This window comes from Eulemur rufifrons, chromosome 7 (assembly GCF_041146395.1).
Source record: "Eulemur rufifrons isolate Redbay chromosome 7, OSU_ERuf_1, whole genome shotgun sequence".
NCBI lineage: Eukaryota > Metazoa > Chordata > Mammalia > Primates > Lemuridae > Eulemur > Eulemur rufifrons.
The window spans coordinates 100,916,393-100,943,196 of NC_090989.1; the positions used below are offsets into that span (position 1 = coordinate 100,916,393).

At 33.0% G+C, this 26,804-nt stretch overlaps 1 protein-coding gene across 3 annotated transcripts in view; it reads right to left on the reverse strand.

Annotated features, from left to right (window-relative positions):
- Positions 1 to 1,672: 1,672 nt before the first annotated feature.
- Positions 1,673 to 26,804, reverse strand: part of MLF1 (myeloid leukemia factor 1) — a 38,394-nt gene continuing 13,262 nt past the window's right edge. Inside the window, exons 2-8 of one of the 3 annotated variants that reach the window (XM_069473036.1) lie at positions 18,406 to 18,553; positions 12,998 to 13,042; positions 8,550 to 8,633; positions 7,309 to 7,437; positions 5,515 to 5,674; positions 3,583 to 3,721; positions 1,673 to 2,051 (exon numbers count right to left, since the gene is read on the reverse strand). In XM_069473036.1, coding sequence (XP_069329137.1) covers positions 1,946 to 2,051; positions 3,583 to 3,721; positions 5,515 to 5,674; positions 7,309 to 7,437; positions 8,550 to 8,633; positions 12,998 to 13,042; positions 18,406 to 18,553 — 811 coding nt within the window. In that variant the 3' untranslated portion in view covers positions 1,673 to 1,945. Of the gene's footprint in view, positions 2,052 to 3,582; positions 3,722 to 5,514; positions 5,675 to 7,308; positions 7,438 to 8,549; positions 8,634 to 12,664; positions 12,700 to 12,997; positions 13,043 to 18,405; positions 18,554 to 26,804 lie in introns of those variants that run through there. The other 2 variants (XM_069473037.1, XM_069473038.1) reach the window with 2 other exon arrangements.

A 26,804-nucleotide genomic window follows, 5' to 3' on the forward strand; every position in this document is an offset into this window, starting at 1 on the left:
TTTCAAATGTCAAAGGTTAAAAATGATTTATGTAAAAAAACAAGATAATTATGGTCCTATAGCATAATAATAAATCTTATTAGCAAGCCTTAAGTCTCTTACTTGAAAACTTGTGTGAATGTGTTCGACTACCTGATTTTGTTGTCTTTATCTCTAAGAGCAACTTCCCATAGGAGTATCTTTTTTGGGCCCAAGCAGGGCCATGAAAATATCATATATAGCTGAGACCACATGCAGGTTTACCATCTGACACTTGATCTCTATATGTCATATTCTTTATAAGTATCCCATAAGGAAGCATTGTGGCATAAGGAGAAATACATTTCAATTTTTATTTGATTTCCCTGGTAAACAAATTCTGAAGAAAAAAGTGTGAATTCTCTAACTGCTATACAATGTATAGGAGCTATACCATTTTAAGCACAACAATTTATGAAAATGTATTTTCAGATTTAAATATAATGATTCAAGTTATCAGTGTAATGATTTAGGCAAAAGTAGAATAATTATAAAGTCTCCAAGTTAATTTATGCAAAAATATTATTCAAAATTATGACTTATGACAATTTTCCAATGTTATAGTATGTGAGTAGTATACTGAAGTATGTGTAAAAGGAAAATTTAAACTGATACATGCTCAACTAACTTCAGTAATAAAAATGAATTAACACATTTGCATCTTATTTTAGTGACTAATTAAAGGCACAAAATGCAAAAATAGTAAAATTAACAGGAATATAATGTAGAAAATTAGAGAAGAGTGAGCATAGTCATATAATTTCACTTCTAAACTTAAAAAAGAAAATACTTAAGATTGTAGAGTGATAATAGATTGTCTGGTTCTTTTCCTTGATCGAAATAGTGTCTTAAACAACAGATATAAGAGTTAAGATTATATATTCTTATATACTAACTTTTATAAAAACAGATTAATGCTTGAATTCTAGAATAAAAAAGGTAAAGCTGAATTTTCTAATGGTATAATTAAAATGGGAACAAGTGAATTATTAAGTACCTTGCTCAAAAACACACATCACCTGTCTAATAAATTTTGAAACAATCCATCTTTTGCAGAATACCAAATGTATTTTTTCTAAATGTCACAAAAAGGCTGAGCAGAGTTTCTCCAAGGACTCTCCAACTTTAGAATGCTAACTTAAACTTGAAGATAGATTAAGCTGTTTGTGGAAAAGGAGAGTGGAAATATACTACCTCAAGAAGTTAAATAGAAAGGTCAATATAAAGTCCAATGAATGTTAAGAATGTAATATAGAACAAAAAAAGAATACACTGTATAAAGAAACTACATCAAGAAAACTTATGTATTATACATTAGCAGGTTAAAATATTTTTCTTTGAAAATGAACTATTTGATTATTCTTGCCTTTTATCAAAATAATAACTAATTTCTCATAAAACAGTACCAATATAGTTTTCTTCATTATTTTTAAAGCTTTAAGCTAGCTGGCTATATAACACATTATAAAATTTAAGATAAATTATTTAAACCTTTATTATTAATAACATTACTCCATGTTAGTGAAAATTGAGACTTTTTTTAACATTTCAGTTTCTTATAACTAATTATAAATAATAGAACTAGCTCTACAATCAATCTTGATTAAGTATAAAAGAATACACAGCCAATACAAAAATAATTGGGAAAACAAAATCAGCATATCAGCTTTAAAAATTAGTATGCTTTAAAGTGAAGACTTTTATAGAATATTTAATGATTTGCTCACATTGTTGAAAATCAAAGTTTTATTACTAAAGTAGGGATAATATAAAGTTAGCAGACTTCCATGAACTTTCAAATATCAGAAGAAAGTTACAAAGTACAGTATTGATTTAACAACAAGAGATTGGTCTTATGTGTAGTACCCAGCACCATTACTTTCTCTGTTGAAATAACCAAAACTAAACAAATCAAATGCATGGCTATTTATTTTTTGTTGATTTTCACAGGTGAGCCTTTGATGTTGAGTTTGTCCACAAAAACTTTTGATCTTCTTCCACTGTCAATGGCTGGACTTTGGTGAAGTTTCTCCCTGAGAAATATACATATGAACATTAATACCATTTTTAAATGGTCAATGGATTCTAAATCAATATAAACATGTTAATGACCACTATAATATAAAAAGAATTTTATCCTAAAAGTTCCTTAACAGCTTTGAAAAACAAGGCAGATTACTTCACTGAATGTGTAAGAGAGCAACAGCTTTTTATCTGAGATAGATTTAACTATTTAGTTTAAACCATGCTGTCTAATATGGTAGCCACTAGCCACATTTATATTTAAATTAATTAAAACAAACTAATTCAGTCCTTAGTTGTACCAGCCACATATCAAGTGTGAATCAATAGTCACATGTGACTAGTGATTACCATATTGGACAGCACAGATACATAACATTTTCATCATTGCATAAAATTGTTTCAGAAAATGCTCTTGGACAGCGGCTAGTTAAGAGAAAATGCCACCATTAGGGCCATAGATTTATAGGTCATCCATAGAGAACATATACTTTCTCTAACTTGGACCTGGACTTCATATTCAAACTTAGCACTGTTAGGCTTTTTATCAATACATTTCCCAAAGTGAGACAAATATCTAAAATTAACATGAGAGCAAGTTTCCAAGCCATTCAATAGAATATATTAGGGCTCTAAATTCCTAAACAAGTATTTTAAAGAAGAAGATGCTAGCATATGAAATTCTGCAAAAGGCTTCTGATTTACTTGATACCCACTTGTCCACCGCTGGTTCTGTGAAGCCTTCCACCTCCTGCAGCAATCCTCCACTCTCTTATAGCCTAGAACAGATTTCTGTTTTAAGGCCTCATGAGGCCTCTTTCTTGATGTAATTTCAATAGGAATTAGGTATTGTTTTCAATTTTTTCCCCAGAGAACCAAATTAAATTGTAACTCAAGAATATGTACTAAATGTATAAAATCTCTATAATTTTTCATATGTGGTTTTAGCACATTTATATTTCACAGCTATTCCATAAAGGAATTCTAGGGGAAGCTGAAGTTTTTGCATAATGTTTCCAAAATATCCAATACACATGAAATATGGTATTTCACGTACTGTTACATATTATACAAATGTCTAAATTTTCATTTACTATTAAATGATGAATTTTGACTTGTTAAGAAAGTTTTTAAGCCTTTCAAATGTAGCTCATCTCCCCTTATCGTATCTGTAGACACAACTGTCTTTACCTGGTGTGAAATATAGAAGCTATATCTATATCCAAATTAGAATCTGTTTTACAAGAATAACTACATTATATTGTATCACTTTTCCTTAAGAGGATTTTGGCCTCTACCTTCTGAAGCATAGTTTCCTAGTGAATTACTAACCATACAATCCTAAAATATTATTGGTTTTAGACACAAATTTAAATGTGTGGAATGCTCAGATTTAATATAAAATTATTACATCTTTCACAAAAGATACTGTGGATACAACCTTGATGTTCATCAAAACTTCCTGATAACAAAAGTAAAATTACATAAATTTTCTTCTAATTTTTCTTAAAAAAAATACATAATTTTAGAAATAAATTTTACCTTCTTTTAAGTTCTCGGGATCCTGAATTCTCATGACCAACACTCCGCATTCTCGGGTTTTCTAGATTGTGCCATCGTCCTCCTGGTTTGTACTTCAAAACCTCATTTTGCCACTCATCATCAAAAGCATGAGCATCACCTACATTACATAGTGAAATAATGGGAATAAGCATTAAGGTATCAATGGTTAGTAACTGCCTTGCTCCCCACACACTTCATTCAAGCCTGGCGTTTTCATCAGTCCAACCTCAAGATAGAGGCAGGAAGTTGCTTCAAATATAAAGGTCTTTGAATAAGGTAATATTTCTTTTCCTGTTTGTTCTTCTCCTGTTTCTATTGATGACCTGAATATTGATGGTCTGGTTTTTTACCTGCCTGGATATCATATTATTCTATCTAATGGACCAATTGACCCAATGACTTACAGTCTTTCTTCTTGGGTCATCTCACAGTGAACATGCTGTTCCTATATACTTGGGCACTTCTGTGGCTACCACTTCTATTCATCTCACCATATTCCTATCTAACTTGACCTCACTAGCTTCTGTTGTCAATTTCTTAAGACAGTTTACTCAGCTAGACTGTCAATTCATGTTGTTAGGAAGCAAGCACTCTAACTTCCATAATAACAACAAATAGATGATAGTACTTGTTGTTTCAGATTGCTTTTATAATAGTGTGTTCCTTTGCTACATTTTTCTTCAACATGTTAATTATTGTGAAGTACTCAATATATGTTTAAATATAATAAAATTATAAAGATTACAATTAAAGTTCAAGATATCATGGCTTCCATCTCATATAAATAATTTTCCATAGCATATAAATAATTTTATCAAACTCCAATCTTAATAGAATTTCTTTTTCTAAAATGCTACAATAATTTAAACCCTTTACTATGACAAAACATTATTCAAAATCCTTTCTGAAAATAGGAGATGAATATAATTAAGTTCTAATATAATTTTCATTATTAAATTAATAAATAAAATATAAAAGGTTATCAATATTGATTAAAATAAAATCAGTGAACTAATCTAAGTTTATTGATTAAATTTGTTAATATATTTTAAGGTAATTAAAAACTATAATGAGAAGAGTTGGCCAGGCATGGTGGCTCACACCTTAAACCTAGCACTTTGGGAGGCAAAGGTGGGAGGATTGCTTGAGACCAGGAGTTCGAAGAGAGTTATGACACTAGAAGGGCTTAAATGCATTGAAGAATCAATATAAAATCTAGAAAATGAAAACAATTACTTGATATGATATATTATCTAACACATACTAGAAATTAAAATCTTATATATATAAAATCCAAGTATCCAACAATGCAGAAGGTGTAAATAAATTATGACCTATTTACAATAAAAATTTTAGGTAACAGCTTAGAGTGTTTTTGAAAAAACACATATTAGGTGACTGTTTACAATTATAATGGTGAATTAAAATAAGCACAATATAAACTACATAGATAGTAAAATACTAATTTTAAAGAAGTATGTATGTTAATAATATATACATAAAACTATTAGGAAGAAATACACTAAAACACTAATAGTAGTTATTTTGGGTTGGATTATAGATGATTTTTATTTTTGTCTTCATACTTTTCAAATATACTTCCTTCATAATCTGAAAAAATATTTTAAAACTCATTTTGCCTATTGATAGCATTACTAAATAATTCAAAAGATTCCATTTTCCAAATATCAAACAATAAAAATAAATGATATTCCACAATGCCAAAAATTACTACCAAAACAAATCTATGAAATGATGAAACCACAATTTTATTATTTTGACAAGGTATTCCCTACACATATTATTCAGAAACTACATCTTATGACATGTTTCTATAAAAAATAGTAATCAAGTTCTATAAGTATAGCTTTAACTTTATAAGAAAGAACACTATTTCTTTTGATAACTTACTTTCATTCATATTGATGAACTCTTGATTTACCTCTTCATCTCCAGTCTTGTTGTTCTTTGACTTTTTAATGACATGAGCTCGGTCATGGATATGATGACCAACAGCCATTTTTTCTAGTCCACTGTCAGAATCTCTCATTGCTTTCCTGGTTTCCTTTACCTATAAAAATATTTTAAATAAACATAGAATGGATATAATTCTAAATTCCTCAGGGCCTATTTACCTATTGAGGTGAAGTCTTAGATCTGTGCTAAAAATAATGTGTACTCAATTCTACTATCAACTTGCAGTAAAATTATGGTAGTAAGTCTTTGATATTTCCTGAGCTATCTAAAATGAAAATGTCTAGGACAAATAGAACCAATACAATCTAAACTTTTTCCAAATTGTAATCAAATATTAAAACAAAGAATAAAAATTATATAAAATGACCTGCCTACAAATAAGGGCAATTAATTATTCATCAGTTATGCTGATGGGCTAGAATCTCATGGTTCCCACCTATCAACTCTATGGAAGTATCATTAGGATTTATGATAACCAAAGACTAGAAAAAAAGATTTGCTGTGGGAAATCTACAATTATATTCTGTTTACATGTAAGACTTTGTCACTTTTAGCAAGTTAAAATTAAAATGTCCAAGATGACATTAACAGAATTGTGGCAAAAGCTTCATTAAAAAGTGTGTCTTTATACGTGAGAACTAAAGAATGAACTACTTCACACTCATTAGACTGGTAAACCAAAAATTTTACTAACAAGGAATAGAGAAATGGAAACTCTCATACCACAGTTTGTGGAAGCCAACGGTTTCACTCACTGTGGTATAGTAACTTGCTAATTTCTAGGTAAAAATGAATGCACACGTATCCTTCAACCCAGCAATACCATCCTAGATCCTTTGCACAAGAAGACATATATGAGGATGACTTTAGTGAGAAAATTAGACACACCTACATATCAATAGAAAATGAATAAAAAATCATGGTATATACGTATTTTGGATACTACACATAAGTTAAATAAACTAGGGCCACACATACCAACTTGAATAAATCTCAGAGCATATTACTGAGTAAAGGCAAATTGTAAAGGACACATGCTATATGATACCATTTGTATAAGGTTTAGAAACCTTCAAAATAATCCATAATATTTTTATGATGCATATTATTAATAGTAAAAAAATTATAAAAACATGCATAAAAGTAATAAACTCTAGATATAGGAAAATGGTTATCTCTAGGGAGAAAATAAAAGAGGGACCTCAGAGGAGTGCACTGGAAGCTTCAACTGCATCCATAGCATTTTTGCTTAAAAAGAAAACAAAAAAAAGAGACAACCTGGAGCCTACAGAGAAAAATGTTATGATATGACTAAACTGGGTGGCAGGAATATGGGTATTCCTTATATTATTCTGTATATCCTTCCTGTACATTTGAAACATTTCATGAATTAAAAAACTAATTTACTTCAAACTTAAAAATAGACAAAGGCTTCTTTTAGTGTTTATTTACCTTGTTAACACGTAAAGGTAATAAAAATCAATAGATATTTACATGAAAAAAGGCATCCTCGTGGGAGGGCAAAAAAATTGCCATAAACTAAATAAAAAGAGTTGAGCTTTAATGGTTTTCACATTGAGCACTGCCTTATCTGCCCCAAACCCATGCCTCCCTCCCCTGCCTCCTACTGCCCTGTACCAGATAAAATTTTAATAATTAAAATTTTATAAATACAGTCTGTCTTCCCACCACTTTATAAAGCTCTAAGAATGCTTAGAAAATACTGACTCCTCCTGGAGCTCTACGGGTTTGAGTTGAGGCCTGGAAAACCTTTGGTGGTTCATCTCCCACTTTGGAATAAGTCATAACTGAGGAAGAACAAAATGAATGTCCATTTGGATCCACTGAAAGGTGACCCTAGAGGTAAACAAATTGTAAATTCAGAGTCTAGTCATATACAAAGAATTAATGCTAAAGAGTTTAAGTAAGTAACAACACTAGCTGTAAGTTCTACTAAGGATACCAGACTACCAATATGGTGTATCCAAACGGCACCTCCAGCAAGGTCCTAACTTCATTCTATTGAGATCATTCTATTCTAGGTACTAATTCCCACTATCATTGTAAAGACTAATAAATGATTCAGTCAGAGATCCTTAAGTCTTTGGATCCTTGTAGCTTAGATTTCAATAAAGGTGCTGTACCATGAAACCTGTGATACTTCTATAGTTAGTGGTTGACGCTTGTGTGCAATATTGACAATGCAGAGCCAATTAAACATACATCAAGAAGTTTCATACCTCCTGTACCAGATTGCTACATTACTAAAATCAGTAATGCTCCAGATAGATTTGGGCATTCTGAAATTATCATAGAATCCAAATTGGTTGATAAGAATGATATAGGTTGTCCTCAGAATCAAGTGATTCATTTTTGATGTTAATATTATGAGTAGAAAAGTAAGAATGTTACATTAGTACTAGTTTGTATTTGGACTATATGGATCTAATTCACTATCTAAACATCATTTCTGAAATTTGTTTTTCAGAGTTTTTTTTTAACACTAAAAACTTAATTCCTTAGATACTACAAATCCTTTTAAGCAGACAGGTTATAAATAATAAAAATATTCAAATCCATATAAAATGCTCATTTTCAATAGTGACTTTCAGTAGAATAAATGTTTTTAAGGTTGAATTTTTTGTAATTTTGAAAGTTAACTAATATTATTTTTTCAAACTCACAAGTTATAAAATCAATTTAGTGTGTTGTAACCAGGATTTTTAAAATATGAAATAAAATAGAAAATATCAGCACACGCTGTAAGTAGTATGATCATTTTTTTAACAAAACTTTTGTTTCAGGTATATTTAAAAAGTAGACAAGTATCGTTTATTGGGTTAATCATGTAAGATATATTTTATAACCACTGTGAACTGTGCTTTAAAGAATGCTTTGAAAGCCACTATAAGATAGAGTATACCAATAACTCAAAACAATGTTCTCAACACATTATTTTTAGTACTTACAAAGTTTCTTTGTAATTCCTGCATACTGTTTCTCATATTTAACATCATTCGGTCCATTGCCTGAAAAGGGTTGACATCTGTACGCTACAGGATATTAGGAAGTATGTTATTAACTACAAGTACAACACAAAAGAAGCAAATAAATCTTCCCAAAACAGCTGAAAAATTTTTTTTCAATTCATTTAATAAGATCTCATGTAGTAATCAACCAGGCAGATAATATAAGGACCATACAATGAAAGTGATTTGTTAAAGAGAAAATTGAAGCATATGCAAAATCCCAAACAGCCAACATAGAAATGATTAGGGAATTGTAACACTACAAATACATATATATACAGGTGTATATATACACATATACATGCAGCTACCTATAATTACACATATATCATTCATCAGCTTTTTCAAAACATAATTTGGTTAATATTAAATACTGAGTGATGTATTCTAGACTAGAACAACTCTAGCATAGGATAGTCTTCAAATTTTTCCTTCTTGCACCTCAATACCCTGTTGAGCCTAAGAAATATTGATTTATGGAAATGCCCCCTATATTTTTAGAGACAGAAATGATTTCAGGAGTTTTGCAAGGCTTTGCCCTGAAGGAAAATGTGAACATGTTAGTTCGCATATCAAAAGCTGCCTTGCCTCACAAGGCATCTCAATGGTCAGTAGCAGCTGCATTCCAAGGTGACGCTGCAGTTTCAAGCCTGTGGTTCTCATCCGCTTTGAATTACAAAGCAGGTTTTGCATGGAGCCACGGGATGGGACGTGGAGCCATGGGATGGGAGCTGATCAATAAAGACATGCCGCCCCGAGACGGACCCACGTGGTTAAAGTAATTAGCATAAGGGACAGCTCTTGCTTGACTTCTGAAAATTCTATCCTAATACACAATACAGAGCCACGATGTCTCTGTTTTTGCTAAAGTGATAGCTTTATCTCAAAACTTAGAAGTTTGTCCTAAAAAGATTTTGTAACCATTTGTTCACACAGATAGAGTTAATTAAGGGATCTGTAGAAGCCTTTTGGGAGACTTTGGACCTAAACCAAACTACCTGTTATTATGTAAATCTGTTACCCCTGGCAACCAATCACTGTACCTGTGCCTATAAATGCTGATGTAAAACTTCAATCTAGGCTTCACGATTGACGGGAAAGTTGTGTAGCTCTCTGAGTACCCTCCTTTATCTATCTTCATAAATCAATTCTTTATAAACTATATTTTTGCCTCTGTATTATTTTTATTTCTATTTCTTACTATTTTTTCACCCTTTGTGACGACCCCTGCCCGAGGGACCTGATTTTTTGCTGGAAGCGTAGCTAACTCCCCGTAATACCCCACCATGCAAATAAATAAAACTTGGGAAAAAGATGCCAGCGTCACCTCCACCAATACCACATGGCTGACAGAAGTTACCCCTCAGATAGCCAGCCCTCCTCTCATCAGTAGGGTCCAGGTGATAGAGGTCAATCCCCTTTAGAAACAGGCCTTCAATTTGCTGCCTACTGAAGGATCAGTAGGCCGTAACCTTAAACATGAGGCATGCTTCTTCAGAAGAACAGTTAAGAATTCCTCTAGAACAATGATTTCTCAACCAAGATTGTTTCTGATCCTCAGGGGACATTTGGCAAAAATGTCATTTTGGGTTGTTACAAATGAAGAGGGTGTATGACTAACATGTAGTGGGTGGAGGCCAGGGATACTACTAAACATCCTACAATGCATAGGACAGCCCCCCAAAACAAAGAATTATCCTGCCTAAAATGTTAGTAGTGCTGAGGTTGAGAAACCTTGGTCTAGAAAAATCTGCTATGTATTTTAGGTTTTATCACTGGAACACTCACCAGAAAATAATAGTAAAGCACATATTCTAGTGTGGCACCTAATGAGTTGCCTACTATTATAAAACAAAGGGAGTTGCTTAATTTAGGAAACTCCTCACAAGAGGAGTTCTGAATCTCAAGGCACTGTGGTTCAATGCTGGTATTTCAGTCCTCCTGGAGATTGCTCTGCCATGTGCTAAGCTGGGTCTAAATAAGGAATTATCAAAGGCTTGCTTGTGTCTTTACCTTCTAGCGGGTTTTTACTGATAGTAATAATGGGAAATAGATGAGAAAGGAAAACCAAATTCCTCCTTAGAATCTGTACTTAATATTGTAGGGAACAACAAAGGCACATTTAGGACATACCAATATATCTTTGGGTACAAAAAGGACTGAAGTAGAATTAACCTGCATTTCAGAGATTCAAAGACAATTCAGAAAATATTCTGAATATTTTGTTTCAACACTAGGCTGAGAATCAGGGCCTGTATCAAACATAATTCATGAGAGATGGAAAGGTTAGCCCAAAGAAGGAGGAAAGGAGAGGGAGGAAAAGATAAGACATTTGGGTATATTCTGCCCTTTTCTCAATTCACTGTCCAATTAACCACCAAAAGATATATCTGTACTTGCTCTGGGGTGGCCCAACACTCTGAAGTAAGAAAAAGTAGGGGTACAAACTGGAGTTGAGACACTCCATTAGGCCTCTAAGGACTTCAGGAATTTTGTACACATGCTCCTCTCTCTGCCTTCAATGTTTCTTCCTGACTTTTAGCATAGTTAGTTCCTTCTCATCATTCAGGTATCACCTCCTGAAAAAAGCTGTTGCTGGTCATCTGTGTAATCCCTGCCTCCCACCTGCCTCTATATCATTACCCTGTTTCAACTTCTTCAGAGTACTATGATATGTGAAATTATTTTGTTGTTTATTATCTGTCTTCTTACTTTATAAAAATAATCTCTGTGGGGGCAGAGCTATCTTCTCTGTCTTATTTACTACTATATACTCAAATCTTAGAAAATAATTTCTGGCACCTAAGAGTGCTTTATTTGCTGAATGAATGAACAAATTATCTCTAGCTCAGCTCAAATTCATATATACAAACTGTTTACAAGACAAATCTACCTGTACAACTCACAGATGCCTCAAATGCAAAACACTCAAAATGATAGTTTTGACAACTCCCACTCTTGAATCTGTGATGACTCAATGCCTTAGTTCAGTGGCATTTCCATCTACCTAATTCCTCATGCCATAAAAATGGGTGGAATACTTCTCTTCTCCCTCTCTACTGCTCCTTCAACCACATCAATCACCGAGTTCTATCCATTCATCTCTTTAACTCTTTCTCAAATGAAATAATTTCATTATTACTACAGCCATTATCAAGTAGAGGCCATCACTAATACTATGGCTCAGGATGCTTCAACAGCCTCCTGGCCTCCCTGCCTCCATGGTGGTCCCTTCTAATCTTTTTCTCCCCTGCAGGCAATAATGATCTTTTAAAAATGAGAATCTGACTCATTACCACTGTGATGAAAGTCCATCAACTGCTTCCCCTGCTCTTACTAAGGCCTAAAAGTCTCTGGTTACCACCTTATCTTCATCTATATCTATCATTCAACTCATACTCTAAACATCCTAAACATCTTTTAGCTCCCTAGATGCCAGGTCGTTGCACATGTTGTTTTCTCTGTGCTGAATACTCTTCCTTTCTTCTCCTGATTTTTCTGGCTAACTCCTACTAATCCTTAAGGTTCGTGAAGTCTTCTCTGATTCACCCCCGCCCCACTCCACCTCAAAAGGTCTGGATTAAGTGCTTTTTTCTATCTTTGCTCCCACAGCATGCAGAACTTCCTGATCATTTTACTGACAACTCTGTGTTATAATTGCTTTTTTTCTTTTTTTGGTCATTTGTCCCAGTAAAAACTCTGGTCAGTAGGGATAAATATTATACTTGTAAGACAAACTTCAGGGCAATGAATGGTTCAAATGTAGCAAAAAAGAATTTAAAAAAATCTTTTCATGAGAATGTAAATATAAATGTTTCAGATTCATGCTATTCTCTGCTACTTCTCAGAATGCTTTTGGTGTGTTAGAAACTAGCATCATGGACACAGTACCAAAACCCAAAGAAATGGGGATGGAAGAAATGCTGGTTGCAGAGTAGAGATTCAAGTGTATGAGCAAGGAAAAGCAGCATGGACAAATTGTCAACAAAGAAAGCAGCCAAGCTGAGCTTTCCCAAATGTTGTGCTTATCTACCTATAGTTTTGTACTGTTTTACCTTTAAGTTATCATAAGAATGTGGAAGTCTCCAACTTTCAAACACAACTATGATGACCCCTTTTGTAAATCAAGAAAATATTCATCTATTAAAATCTACTTTTCATTTTTCAAGAATGATTTTATATATGTTGACATGACTTACTTTAGAAAACACATGCTAAAACATTCTGAGATAAACTTAATACATAAAACAGAGGTTTTCAGTACAAATACTAAAAAGCCATTATGAAAGTTAGTGAGACTGGATGCCAATTCAGTCTGCTGGAGTTAATGAAAAATAAATATTTGTTAGAAAATATTGCAAAAATTGTTTGTATCTCATGATACGAACCATACCACCAAAACTGCCAAAAGGTACAAGAGAACAACTCGTTGCCTAGGAAAATAATATTCAATTAATTTTAATATTTATTATATACTAATGCCTGGAAAAGAAAGAAATGCATTGCATAACCACATAGCTGAGAGCTAAAAAATTACAAAACCTTTTAATCAAAAAGAATTCAACATATATATTTTAAGTTATATGATTATTTATTGTAGGCCCTGATAGGAGCCTGGTAGCAAGTAGGGAGGCCATGTATCACTTGAAAATATGACTACTCTAGTATTTATTAAAGGCAGCTGAAAGAAAAAATATTTGCTATGGATTAAGATAAATATTTCTCAAAGGAAATGCAAACCCATGCCAAAATTAATTAAAAAATAAGTTACAATGATTAAATCATCTTTCCTTTGCTCAACTATTCCTTTTTTATTTTTTTAATTTTTTTTAGAGACAAGGTGTTACTCTGTTGCCCAGGCTGGAGTGCAGTGGTGCAAGGACAGCTCACTAACTACAGGCTTGAACTCCAGGGCTCAAGTGATCCCCTTGTCTCAGTCTCCTGAGTAGCTCGGACTACAGGAGCATGCCACGATGCCCAGTTAATTTTTTTATTTTTTGTAGAGACAGGATTTCACTATGTTGCTGCTGAGGGTAGTCCCAAACTCCTGGGCACAGGTGATCCTTCTGTCTTGGCTTCCAAAGTGCCGGAATTATAAGTGTGAGCCACTGAGCCTGATCAATTCAATATTTTTTAAAGAACAGTTAATTTTTCCTGTAAATGATTAAAAATAAGAATTTTATATACATTAATAAAATTCCAAAAGATCAGTAGAGATATTGAGAAAAAAATTTAATACCTCCTAAGGACCAGTTATGGAATAAGAAATTAATGTAGACTTCAGAAATGATCACATAGATTTAAAAATATTTAGTATCTTTGATAGACAAAACAATGTTAAGTATAATAGACAAAATAATCAAAATTAATAGTTCACAAATCATATTCTTCAACAGATACAGATGAAAAAAAACAAAGTTTTAGGTATATACAAACTAAAAACTTTCACTACTTGGAAGTTTTAAATGTTGAAGATAAATTTTGAATTTCTGAGTAAAAGGTATAAAGTTTTACCATTCAATGATAAAGTTTTACCATAATAGATGATAATATACTATATACAATATACATAATATAATAATTTATCAGTATAAAATTCAGTGATAGATTATTTCCTCCCTGTGTAAGTTATGTTGAAAATAGAGAAAACTGTGCCTCTATTAAATTTTATAATAAATGATATCAGATGATATATACTTATAATGTATACCTAGTAGTCTCCAAAGTGTTTTAGATGCACCAATAGAATTTCTATTTCTATTTCTTTTTACTTAAAGAAAGAACAGATTTTAGATTGGTCTGGCACCATCACTCAGTCTAAATGTCATAAGCTTGAGTTAAAAGGTACCTAGTTAAATAAATTTATAGACTAAATAATCTAATTTTAAACAAAACTAATCCTTACAAAATGAACAACTAGCTTCTATTAAAAATATCCCTATAAAGAAATCATGGATTAAAATGCTAATAATATACACACAAGGAAATGGCACAGTTTGTTTCTATTTCTACTATGAGTCTTTGTTTTCCCTTATAATATGGCTGATAAAGATGACAACTATCCAGAAATTGACCAAAAATAAAAAATTACCAAGGTATCTATATGAAATACGAATTTTCATCTACTATGCTTAAAAGCCTAAGCACAGCTCACTATTTAATCAAAACACTCATTTTAAAACCTTACTTTGTAAAAATAAAGTTTTATATCAATTTTTATTAAAATTTCAGATAAACTCAGAGTTACCATGCTCAAAAGCCTATTATCTTGTTGATTCTGCTCTTTTCAAACTTATTAGCAGCAAGCAGTCTTTTCCATTTTCTGCAATCAATTTCTAATTTCTGTTCCCACATTCACTTCTTGTTATAAAACACTGACTGTTAGAAAAGTCAGTGGGAAAAGCTGGGATACAGGTTTTTGTTGTTGTTGCTTTTTTTTTAAATTTATTTTTGCTATTACATAAGTCCTTCATATTTAGAAACAAACTTGTCAAATATACCACACCCTAGGGAAAAGGAGAGCCTTATCTCCCCAGTATGAATTACAAATATACAGGTAAAAAAATGAGTTTTGGCTAAAAGGCTGAATGTTCCCTTGAAAACCCAGTGTAATAGGATGAAATTCCTGTATTTAAAAAATTACCACTGCCCTTCAACAATGCTCAGTGCTCTTGATTAGCAAAAGATTTTCATAGTTTGAACAAGAAAAAAAATATATTGATGTTAGCTTTCTAAGATAATTGATACAATGTAATAAAAAAAAATGTATATCACTTGATTTTAGATGCAAGAGGCAAGTAAATATTACCGAGCAACGGTACCATTTAAAAAGCCATGAGACTTATGTTTTATGAAATGTGTTGGTCTAAATTATCATTTACTTTTTTTTTTTTACCATTTACTTTTAGTAGGTAGATGAATACTGCAGTTTTTCTTGGAAAAAATGTTTAAAGAGAGATTACAAAATGAGAAATAAGATGATAGGTTCCCACATAGATGATTAGCACTCTTTACTTACCATTGTTTAAGAAAAAGCTAACTGATTTGGAATCTATTTGAATGACTATCATCGTGCTGTCCATTAAAGTAGTCACTAGCCACATGTGGCATTTAAAATTGAATTTAAAATAATTAAAATTAAATAAAATTTAAAATTTAGTTTTAGTAGCAATAGGCACCTTTCAAGGGCTCAGTAGACATGTGGCTAGTGGCTACTAGACAATTCACATTCAGAACATTTCCACTTTCTAGAAAGTTTTATTGGATGCTAGCCTATAGACTTTAGACGATGCTAATAAATGATTAATAATCATAGACAAAAGCTAATTTCTGCCACTATAAATTAGACAAGCACTATCGTCTAAATACAAGGATCCATCCCCCCACATTCATATGTTGAAGCCTAATCCCAAATATAATATAAACAGTAACATAATAAAATGTAATATAAACAGTCCCCAACTTTTTTTTGATTTTATGATAGTATGAAAGTGATACACATTCAATAGAAAATACACGTTGAGTACTCATACAACCATTTTGTTTTTCACTTTCAGTACAGTATTCAATGAATTACATGGGATATTCATCACTTTATTATAAAATAGGATTTGTGTTAGATGATTTTGCCCAACTATAGGCTAATGTATGTGTTCTGAGCATGTTTAAGATAGGGTAGACTAAGCTATGATGTTTGGTAGGTTAGGTGTATTAAATGCATTTTTGAGGGAAGATATTTTTAACTTATGATGGATTTATCGAGATGTAACCCCATCATAAGTTCAGGAGTATCTGTAGTATTAATAGGTGGGGCCTTTAGGAGATGATTAGGTCATGAGGGTTCGGCCCTCTTGCATGAGATTAGTGGTTTATAAATAAAGTCTGAGGGAGCTTATTTGCCCCTTTCATCATGTAAGGATACCCTCTACGAAGCAGAAAGCAAAACCTCACCAGACAGTGAATCTGCCAGCACATTAATCTTAGACTTCCTAGCCTCCAGAACTGTGATAAATAACTTTCTGTTGTTTATAGGCTACCCAGTTCAAGGTATTTTGTTATAGCAGCCTGGCTATCACAAAAAGGTTGCAATTATTTTAGTTCTTCATTCAAATGTTGGTCTTGGCTTTCCTTTATATTTGGAATTGTTTTCCTACGAGGCTTTTCTTATTTAATCATCACATTTATGCAACCATATTACTTGAGCTGTAAATTTTCTTCTTTTCCCCCAACACTTATTTTAAAGGCACTTTGGCAAGACAAATATAATATGAAGCATGCTAAAGTGCAAACAGTTGTAAATTATGAATCTTACAAACTACAGTTTCACAGAACTTTACCTTTTTAGTTATATATCTCCTATTCCTGCTCTTGTTAAACATTCAGTGTTTTAAATACGAGTGTTTTAAATACAAGAAACATTTATTTCTGCTTCCAATGGATGACCAGCAGAGTTATAGCTGATGGGTATAGACATCTTCAATAAAAAATTTTCAGCTGAATTATAAACAGGTCTCCTTTCTATGCTTACAAGAAAGGGAATAAAATTGTCACTTCTTGCTTCCTCCATAAAAACTATGAATAGACCATTTATACACATAAATACAAAGAGCTATATGTAGCCCTACTCTTTCCTTGCTATAGTTACAGCAAATATACAAAATATTTTAATGCTTACATAAAAGATATAATTTCGGAATATCACAAGTTATTTTTTTTTTTGCCCTCTTTGACATTTTTACTCTGATATTAATTTTAAACTTTTATGGAAACTGATAAGTACTAAAAGTATATATAATGATACCACTATTCACTAATTAAAAGAAAAATAGTTGGGATGTCAATATGCTGCTTGGGAATAATATGTATGAAAAAGAATGTGAAGATTACTTTTACTTTAAATGGAAAGGTAATTTTATTCATCAAACTCCTTAGCACTATCTGAAATATTTTGCTCTATTTAAGCTTACTCAAACAGAAAATATAAAAATTTTTTCTTGAAGATTCTGGAAGTTCCTCAATTGACCAATTCAATGTTTACTGAGTTCCAAATATCTATGTTTCAGTTGTAGAGATTCACCTTTATAGAAATCCCTGCAGATTTGTTATCTTAGAATTGCCATTCTTGAGGCCGAAAAAGCAACAGAAATAAATAAAAGAGGCAAAAAAGAAAATGGTTAAGATACATAAATATCCTGGGTTTTTTTTTTTAAGTTGAGTATGTTTCAGTTGTAACCTCTCAGCTTTGCTCTCAGACAAGACTTATGTAAATAGACTACAGTTGTGCAAGGCTTTTGAGATACAATTAAAGGTTAACCTAAGCTTTGAAGATCCAAGATAACCATGCAAAAGATTAGTGTTTCCTGGTCCAATAAATATAATTCATTAAACTGTAGCTTCTGATACTATTTTAAAGTATTAAAAAAAAATGTATGGGACAGGACAGTTATTTCCTTGCCTAACCTAATTTTAGACAAGGAAGAAGTTATAAAGTGATATATATATACACACACACACACACACAGACACACACACACACATATATATGAAAAATAATGGTTTAAGTTTGGCTTATAATATGGTTCTGAATGTTTTGGTAGCATACAGTGGAATTGTATACGGCTAACAATTCATTGTTCAAGGATTCAGCTTTCCAATAGGTCCCCCCTTTTATATAATAGTTATATCTATAATACAAGTATAGTGATATTCTATCATCATAAATATATACTTCCATAATCATTTTCTTCAAATTCCTACAGGACCTTCTCACTAATTGTCTTTCTAAAAACGAACTTACAGTCAAGGAATCTTCATCATCATTATGTCTTGTATGATTACGAACTCTCCCTCTACCATCAGAGATACTGAGCAAGTCTCTTCCAAAAGGTTCAGAAAAATTTCTCATCATCTGTTGTATACTTTCTCGGTGTGCAAGAAAAGAATCACTGTTGAAAATACATAAAAATACATGTAAGATTAAGTGTTGGAATTTAAATAATAAATAGGCAGCTAAATACTACAAAGAATGATTTGGGGTTAACATGCTTGTTAAGAGACTAAAGAAGAGTTTCAGAGAAGACAATTATCCATTAGACCCATTATCAGATGGTCCCCAATTTATGATGGCTCAACTTAAGATTTTTCTGCTTTATGATAGTATGAAAGCAATATGCATTCAGTAGAAACTGTACTTTGAATACTCATACAAACCATTCTGTTTTTCACTTTCAGTACAGTATTCAATAAATTCCATGAGATATTCAATACTTTATTATAAAATAGGCTTTGTGTTACATGATTTTTCCCAACTGTAGGCTAATGTATGTTTTCTGAGCACATTTAAGACAGGCTAGGGTAAGCTATGATGTTCAGCAGGTTAGGTGTACTAAATGCATTTTGATGTACGATATTTTCAATTTAAAATGGGTTTACTGGGACGTAATCTCATCTTAAGTCAACAAGTCTGTTTATAAATACAATTTATGAAAACCTGTTCTTTTATTTGATATCCACTATAATTCACTTACATTTAATAATAAACATACACCTTTATTTACTCCATACTGTACAGCAATGGTAAACACAAGGTAACATGTCTTAGGTACCTTAAGCTAAGGGAAATGGCAAAGAAACGAACCTGAAAAATATTGCTACAAATAGAGGCCGCTTTGAGCAGTCAACAATATAAATTCTAGAGAGGACTAATTAATAAAGAATGCTGGCTTGTTTTTTTTTTTTTTAAACTCTTATTTATGAAATATAAGCATTGAGAATTATAGCTACATTAAAACACAGTAAAGATATAACATTTTTTAATAAACCAAGACAAAGCTACAGATAACTTCTATGAGGCTAACTTTGGTTTCCAAGATCTCTAAATACTAGAATCAGCACACAGCAAAAATATCTGCTAAATCTTAAAGCAGTGTTTCTCAATTTTTTTTGAGATTACCAACTAACCAGTGAGCTGGTTAGCAATGCAGATTCTTGTTTAACCACCCCCCCCCAACCGCCCCAGTCCTCCAATCTAATTTACTTACTGTAGATAGCCATGATAGCTCCGGATTGACCACATTTATTCAAAAGGGGGGGTGTTACACTAATTCTAGGAAAACACTGCCCCTTTCCAAGAAATAATATGAATATTCCTCCCCTTGTTCAGCCTATAGTTAAGCCATTGCTTAAATAGTGGAACTAAAGGGACCATGGATGCTGTTCTCCTCCGAAGGGAGAACTAGCCTCTATTCTGTCTGTGGAGTATATTTTCTATACTTCCTAAATAAAACTTACTTTCACTTTACACTGTTGGCTCACTCCTGAATTCTTTCTTGCCTGAAGCCAAGGACCCCAGTTGGACTTCAAATGATTCCCAGAGTTGGGACTTACTTTCCTGTGGCATTTAGGTCAGTCACCCTTTCGCTCTTCTAATCTAATTCCAATTCTCTGATGTCATCAAGAGGAAGCTCAAAAATTCTGTCTTCTTCCAGTAATCCCAGGCAGAAAGAGATTTTCCTTTGAATTTCATAGTACTAGCATATATAAACCTATTCCTAAAGAGCTCAGATTTATTCATATATTACCTTCGAAGTTAAAACACAAAGTGAATTGCTTTATGTTCCATTGCTTTAAGATTAGCAAACTACTAAACTGGATTTGTGCTTGTGTGTGTAGAGGTGTTTTAATTCAGTTTTATTTAGGTATGATTTATGTACAATGCAATTTACCCATTTTAATTATATAGTATAGATGAATTTTGAAAAATACAGTCATAACCACCACTACAATTAAGATGTAGAACATCTCCATCATTCCAAAAAGTTACCTCTTCCCCTTTGCAGATAATTACCTTCTCCTAACCCTAGTTACCACTAAAAGGCTTTTCGTCACTACAGTTTTGCCTTTTCCAGAATTTCATATAATGGAATCATACAATATATTGTCTTTTTGTCTAACTTCTTTCCTTTATCATAATGCTTCTGTGATCCGTCCATGTTGTCCCATTTATCGGTTCATTTTGTTTTATTGCTAAGTCCATTGTATGTATATGATTATGTCACAATATAATCACAAAACTGTTTCTACTTTTTGGCTATTAAGAATAAAGCTGCTATGAATATTCATGTACAACAGTCTTTGTGTATACATAGTTTCATTTCTCTTGAGTAAACACCTAAGGGTTGGACTGCTGGGTTGTATGGTAAGAGTGTATTAACTTTATAAAAACTGAACTTAGAGTTCCAGTTGTACTCTATTCTTGCTGAAATGTGAAATAGTCAGTCTTCTTAATTTTAGTCATTTGAGTAGTGGTGTAATAATACCTCACTGTGATTTTCTTTTGTATTATTTGTCATTCATATATCTTCTGATAAAGTGTCTATTCAAATATTTTTCCCATTTAAAAAATCAAGTTGTCTCTTGTTATTGAGTTGTTAGAGTTCTTTAACTATTCTGGACACAAGTCTTTTATCAGATGTATGTCTTGTACTTTTTTCCCAGTCTTAACTTGCTTTTTCATTTTCTTAATATCAATTGATTCAGCCACACAGCCATGAACCTTCATTAGGTTTTCAGTTTTTATCACATTTTGGCAACGTGATTAAGTTAAGTTAAGGATCTTGATATGGGAAAGATTATCCTGGGTTATCCCACTGGGCTGAGTGTAATAATATGGGTCCTTATAAGAAGACAGTAGTGTCATAATCAGAAGATGCAATGCTGCTGGCCTTGAAAATGGAGGAAGAGGCCAAAAGCCAAGGAACACAAGCAGCCTCTAGAAGCTAGAAAAAACAAGGAAACATTCTCTTCTACAATCTCCAGAAGGAATGAAGCCCTGTCAACACCTTATTTTAGCTCAGGGAGACCCATTTTGGACTTCTGAATGCCACTGTAATATAAATTTGTGATGTTTTAAGTCACTAAATTTGTGGTAATTTACCAAAAATAGGAAAATAATATAAGTTTTATAATCTTAATTTTAAAACATACAAGTCTCACTTCTCTGTTAAACTATACATTCTTCTATACCAGAAACTTAACCTTTTTTGATTTTTCTTGAGACAGAGTCTCACTCTGTTGCCTGGGCTAGAGTGCTATGGCATCTGCCTAGCTCACAGCAACCTCAAACTCCTGGGCTCAAGCAATCCTACTGCCGCAGCCTCCTGAGTAGCTGGGACTACAGGCATGCACCACCATGCCCGGCTAATTTTTTCTATATATTTTAAGTTGTCCAGCTAATTTCTTTCTATTTTTTTTTTTTTTTTAATAGAGACAGGGTCTCGCTGTTGCCCAGGCTGGTCTCGAACTCCTGAGCTCAAATGATCTGCCCTCCTCGGCCTCCCAGAGTGCTAGGATTACAGGCGTGAGCCACCGCACCTGGCCCAGAAATTTAATTTTTATTCACTCATATTAACAACCTCTGTGCTTGACAAGTACACATTATAAATGTTTACTGAATTGGAACCATCCTATATATCAGATGATTTCCCCACCATTTCTTGGGAAAATTGATAACTATTCTAAATTAAAGGCTCTACTCACCTTGGTGTTTGCTACATAGAGAAGCATCTCCATTGCCATCAATGCCTGAAGTTCTGAACTTCTTCCTTAGTGAATTCTGATTTAGGGGGTGAGGGAACTCATATTTAAACCACAGTTGGTTTTCTCTGACTCAAGTATTTTAATACATGGGACATATATCTCCTGATCCACAGTTCTATGGGCTTCTTGTACCTTTGTTTCAGCTGCTCTAGATAAAGACTGCCTGTATGTTTGAGAACCTCCACTCTCAATTGAGGTTTATTCATGTTATAGAAACTTATAAATCAGGTCATCCCAAACACAGTCTCCAAATTTTGTAAACATCTATAGAACTTTTTCTTATGATGCAGAACTAGACCTATGAAATACTTATTTTTGTAGATTTGTATTCATTTTCCTCTATCTTTAGATGAAACTAACAAAATTGATGACTTAGGATGAGGACAATTTTAAATGTGTTACATTGGGGATGTAACATGTATTAGTTATCTATTGTTGCTGTAACAGGTTAAAACAACAAACATTTATTATGTCACAATTTCTGTTGATTCAGAATCAGGAGTAGTTTAGCTGGGTAGTTCTGACTCAGAGCCTCTTGGTAGGCTACAATAAAGTTGTCAGTTAAGGCTAGGGTCATCTCAAGTCTTGTCTGATGGGAGAATCCACTTCCCAAGTTCATTCCCGTGGCCTTTGGCTGGTCTCAAAAATCTGCTTCTAGCCTCACTCATGTGGACCTCTCCACAGGGTTGCCTCACATCATGGTAGCTGTTTTGCCCAGAGTGAGCCATCATGCATGACAGAACACCAAAGACAGAAGCCAAGGTCTTTCTAAAATATAATTTCTACCCAAAGGAAAAGAAATCATTATATCAAAGAGATACCTGCACTCATATATTTATTGCAACACTATTCACAATAGCAAAGAAATGGAATTGACCTAAGTGTCCATCTATGGATGACTGGATAAAGGAAATATTTTTTTGTGTGTGTGTATATATGTATATAAAAATATATATACACATACTATGTATACACACACCTCCCCCCCATGGAATACTACTCAGCCATAAAAAAGAATGACATAGTGTATTTTGAAGCAAAAAGGATGGAATTAGAGGCCATTATCTTTAAGTGACATAACTCAGAAACAGAAAGTCAAATACCTTATGTTCTCTCCTGTTAAGCAGGAACTAAAAAATGTGTACTCATGGATATAAGAAAGTGGAATAGAAATTAAAGACTCAGAAGAGTAGAAGAGTGGAAGGGGGGTGAGGGATGGCAAATTATTTAATGGGTATAATGTACACTATTTAGGTGATGGCTACCTAAAAGCTCAGACTTCACCACTGTGCAATACATTCATTTAACAAAACTGCACGTGTACCCCTAAAATCTATAAAAATTAAAAACAAAATTTAAAAGGTATAATTTTAGAAGTGAAATCCTACCACTTCTGTTGCATTTAGTATTTATTAGAAACACGTTAGTATGTCCTGTCCATGTTCAGGGGAAGAGATAATGTAAGGATATCAATATCAGGGAGTAGTTATCATTGGAGGCCACCCTAGTAGCTGTCTACAACACATATAAATTAGTAAATTCATTAGCTTACTAGAGACCATATATAATCAAGTTTATAATATTCCTAACTGAAATTAAGTTTAATAATATCAGAACATTTTGCAGCATGCCACAAATAAATATCAGATGTTAGGTGATACAAAATAAAAATGGAAGGCTTTTAACTTTTAGATAGGAAATTCAGAAGGTACATTAGAATAATCAACACAATTTACTCTTTTTTTACTTTGTGGAAAAATAAGTGAATGAGCTACAGGAAGTAAAGGGCACGTATACATGACTATTTGAAAAGTTTTAAGGGCTAAAGGAAGGAAGATAATAGCTTGAAGAATATAGGGAAAGAGTTTTGAGGAAAAGGGAGAGAAATTGTATTAGAAGCCTTTTTTGCTAGATTAAAACAGTTTTAGTTGGCATAGATTTCATAAATGCTGCTTATTTAATTTTTAACTTTGTAATCTTTTAGTAGTCTCAGGACCTTGTAAATCCCCTTGAATTATAACAAGAAATAATATTAGTAGTTGCAATTCAGGCCATTAGTATAGAGAAAATGCTGCCATTGAGGTGGATACTTCATTAGGAGCTGATGCTTTCAGGATCTCTTTGTGGCTTGTCATAATTCAAGCTTATGTTCTTTATTATTCTCTTAATCATCATTCATAGACATATTCAGTATGCTAGTGCCAGGTTAATAATTACAAACTGTATTTTACAGCATTTCAATCTTCTGGAACTACTTTATGCAGACTGGGAAAGAACAGCTGGATGGTTTTTCTCAAAATTGATTTAAATAATGTTATTTTTTATGCACATACGTTTGGTAGACAGAATAATGGTGCCCCTGAAAACCTCCACATCCTAATCGTCAGAACCTGTGACTATGTTATGTTACATGGCAAGGGGGAATTAAGGTTACAAATGAAATTAAGGTTGTTATTCAGCTATCCTTAAAATAAGGAGACCAGCCTGGATTTTGCAGGACAACTCAATTTAATCCAAGAACCATTCAATCTGGAAGAAGGATGTAAGAGTCAGAGAGAGGTGAAGATGCCTTTTTCTTTCCCTTCACCTGTGCATTAAAACTGCAAGGATTCCACTGACCTTCCAAATACTGAAACCCAAAGGTCATTTCTCTTCCTCCTTAAATTTCAGCGGCATGAAACATCTTTAACTTTGAAGCAATGCACTGTTATGAACTTGATTAATACACTTCTCCTTAATTCTTGTTTGATAGTTCCTTTTCCTTCACACCCTTTACAGAGCTTTTCGGTATCACAGATATGTTGCTGGTGTCTCAAAAAGTTAATACTCTCAGCCTTGGGGATGCCAAAGATCCTGGAGCTGGTTAACTCCAAGTCCATCAGTCTCTCTGTCTTGTACTTCAGGGTTCACGTGCAAATTATCTTCTAAATGTGAATGACATTAAATATTGAAAAGCACTGTCCCCCAGACATACTTTCTCCAGGCTTTATCCTTTTTCCAGTATTCTTTTCCCTGTCCTCCAAGGACTATTTAACTTGAAAATGCTCAAAAATCATCAGAGGCACTTACTAAAATGACAGATTCTTGAGACATACACCCAGAATTTTGACTGAGTATATTTGGAGCATGGCCCCAGTAATCTGTATTCTAGCAAGCACTTCAAGTAATCCTGATGCAGATATTCCAAGGGCCTAAAATGAATAAATACTAATCTAACCATTTAGCAGGGCCCCCTTGTTCAATTTCCACTTATTTTGATGCAAACAGTCTCATTTATTTAAGAAATATTCAGTCAATACCTATGTAAAAGGCATGGTGCCAAGCAGTGGGGACAGAGCCCCAACTTTTGGAGGTCTAAAGCCAATTTTCAACTTCCTATTGGCCAGGAAGTTGGCATACTTTCTAAAGTACTGGGAGTATAAATTATAAATAATGATAAAGCTAAAATCAAATAATTTGTCTATTTATCCTTTAATAACTCTTTAAACCTCATTATTTCCAACACTGTCTTTTAAAATTAACCTGCTTTTCCTCTTTATGTCTCTATTTCTATGAAAGACATAGTAATCATTCTGTGAGTTATTCAAGTTCAAAACTTCAGGTATAGTTGGGTTTTTATCTGTCCCATGCTAACTCCAAGGGAGGGAAAGGGTGAACAATTATTCTACTGAAAGAACAGGGCAGATAGTGCTCTAGTTCAATCTCTCACTATCAAGAAAAGTTGAGGTTGGTTTGGCTCTTACATCTTATCGTTTCCTTCCAGGATTCTAACATTTAGTAATTTGAGCACAGTAAACTCTTTAGTATCTTATGCTTAAATTTCTGTATTTCACACTCAAACTCAAATGGCTTACTTGGGCATATAAATCTACATTATTTACCCTCAGTATTTTGAGGATATTGCTCCACCACCTTCCTGCATCTAGTGTTGCTGAAGAGAGTTCTGATGACAATTTGGTTCTCATTCTTTCTAAGAAATCTAAACTCGTTGGAAGCTTTATCATTCTTTTCTTATTTTTAATGTACTAAAATTACATTATCATGGGTCTAAGTGTAGATTTTAAAAATTGCCATTTTAATCTGGGTTCCAAGGATTTCAGCCTTTCATTAGTTCTAGAAATTGTTCTTTGGGTATTTCCTATTACCTTATTTCTATCTATTCCTTCCTTGTCAAACTTTTCTTTTATTTCAGCATATTATAGACATACAAATGTGTAGGTTATATATATTGCCTTCGTCCCACCCAAGTCAGAGCTTCAAGCATGTCCATCCCCCAGATGGTGCACACTGCACCCATTAGACGTGAACAAACCCATCCCCCCTCCTACCTCCCCAACACCTGATGAATGTTACTACTATATGTGCACTTAAGTATTGATCAGTTAATACCAATTTGATGGTGAGTGCATGTGGTGCTTGTTTTCCCATTCTTGTGATACTTCACTTAGCAGAATGGGCTCCAGCTCTATCCAGGATAATACAAGAGGTGTTATATCATCATTGTTTTTTGTGGCTGAATAGAACTCCATGGTATACACATACCACATTTTATTGATCCACTCATGGATTGATGGGCACTTGGATTGTTTCCACATCTTT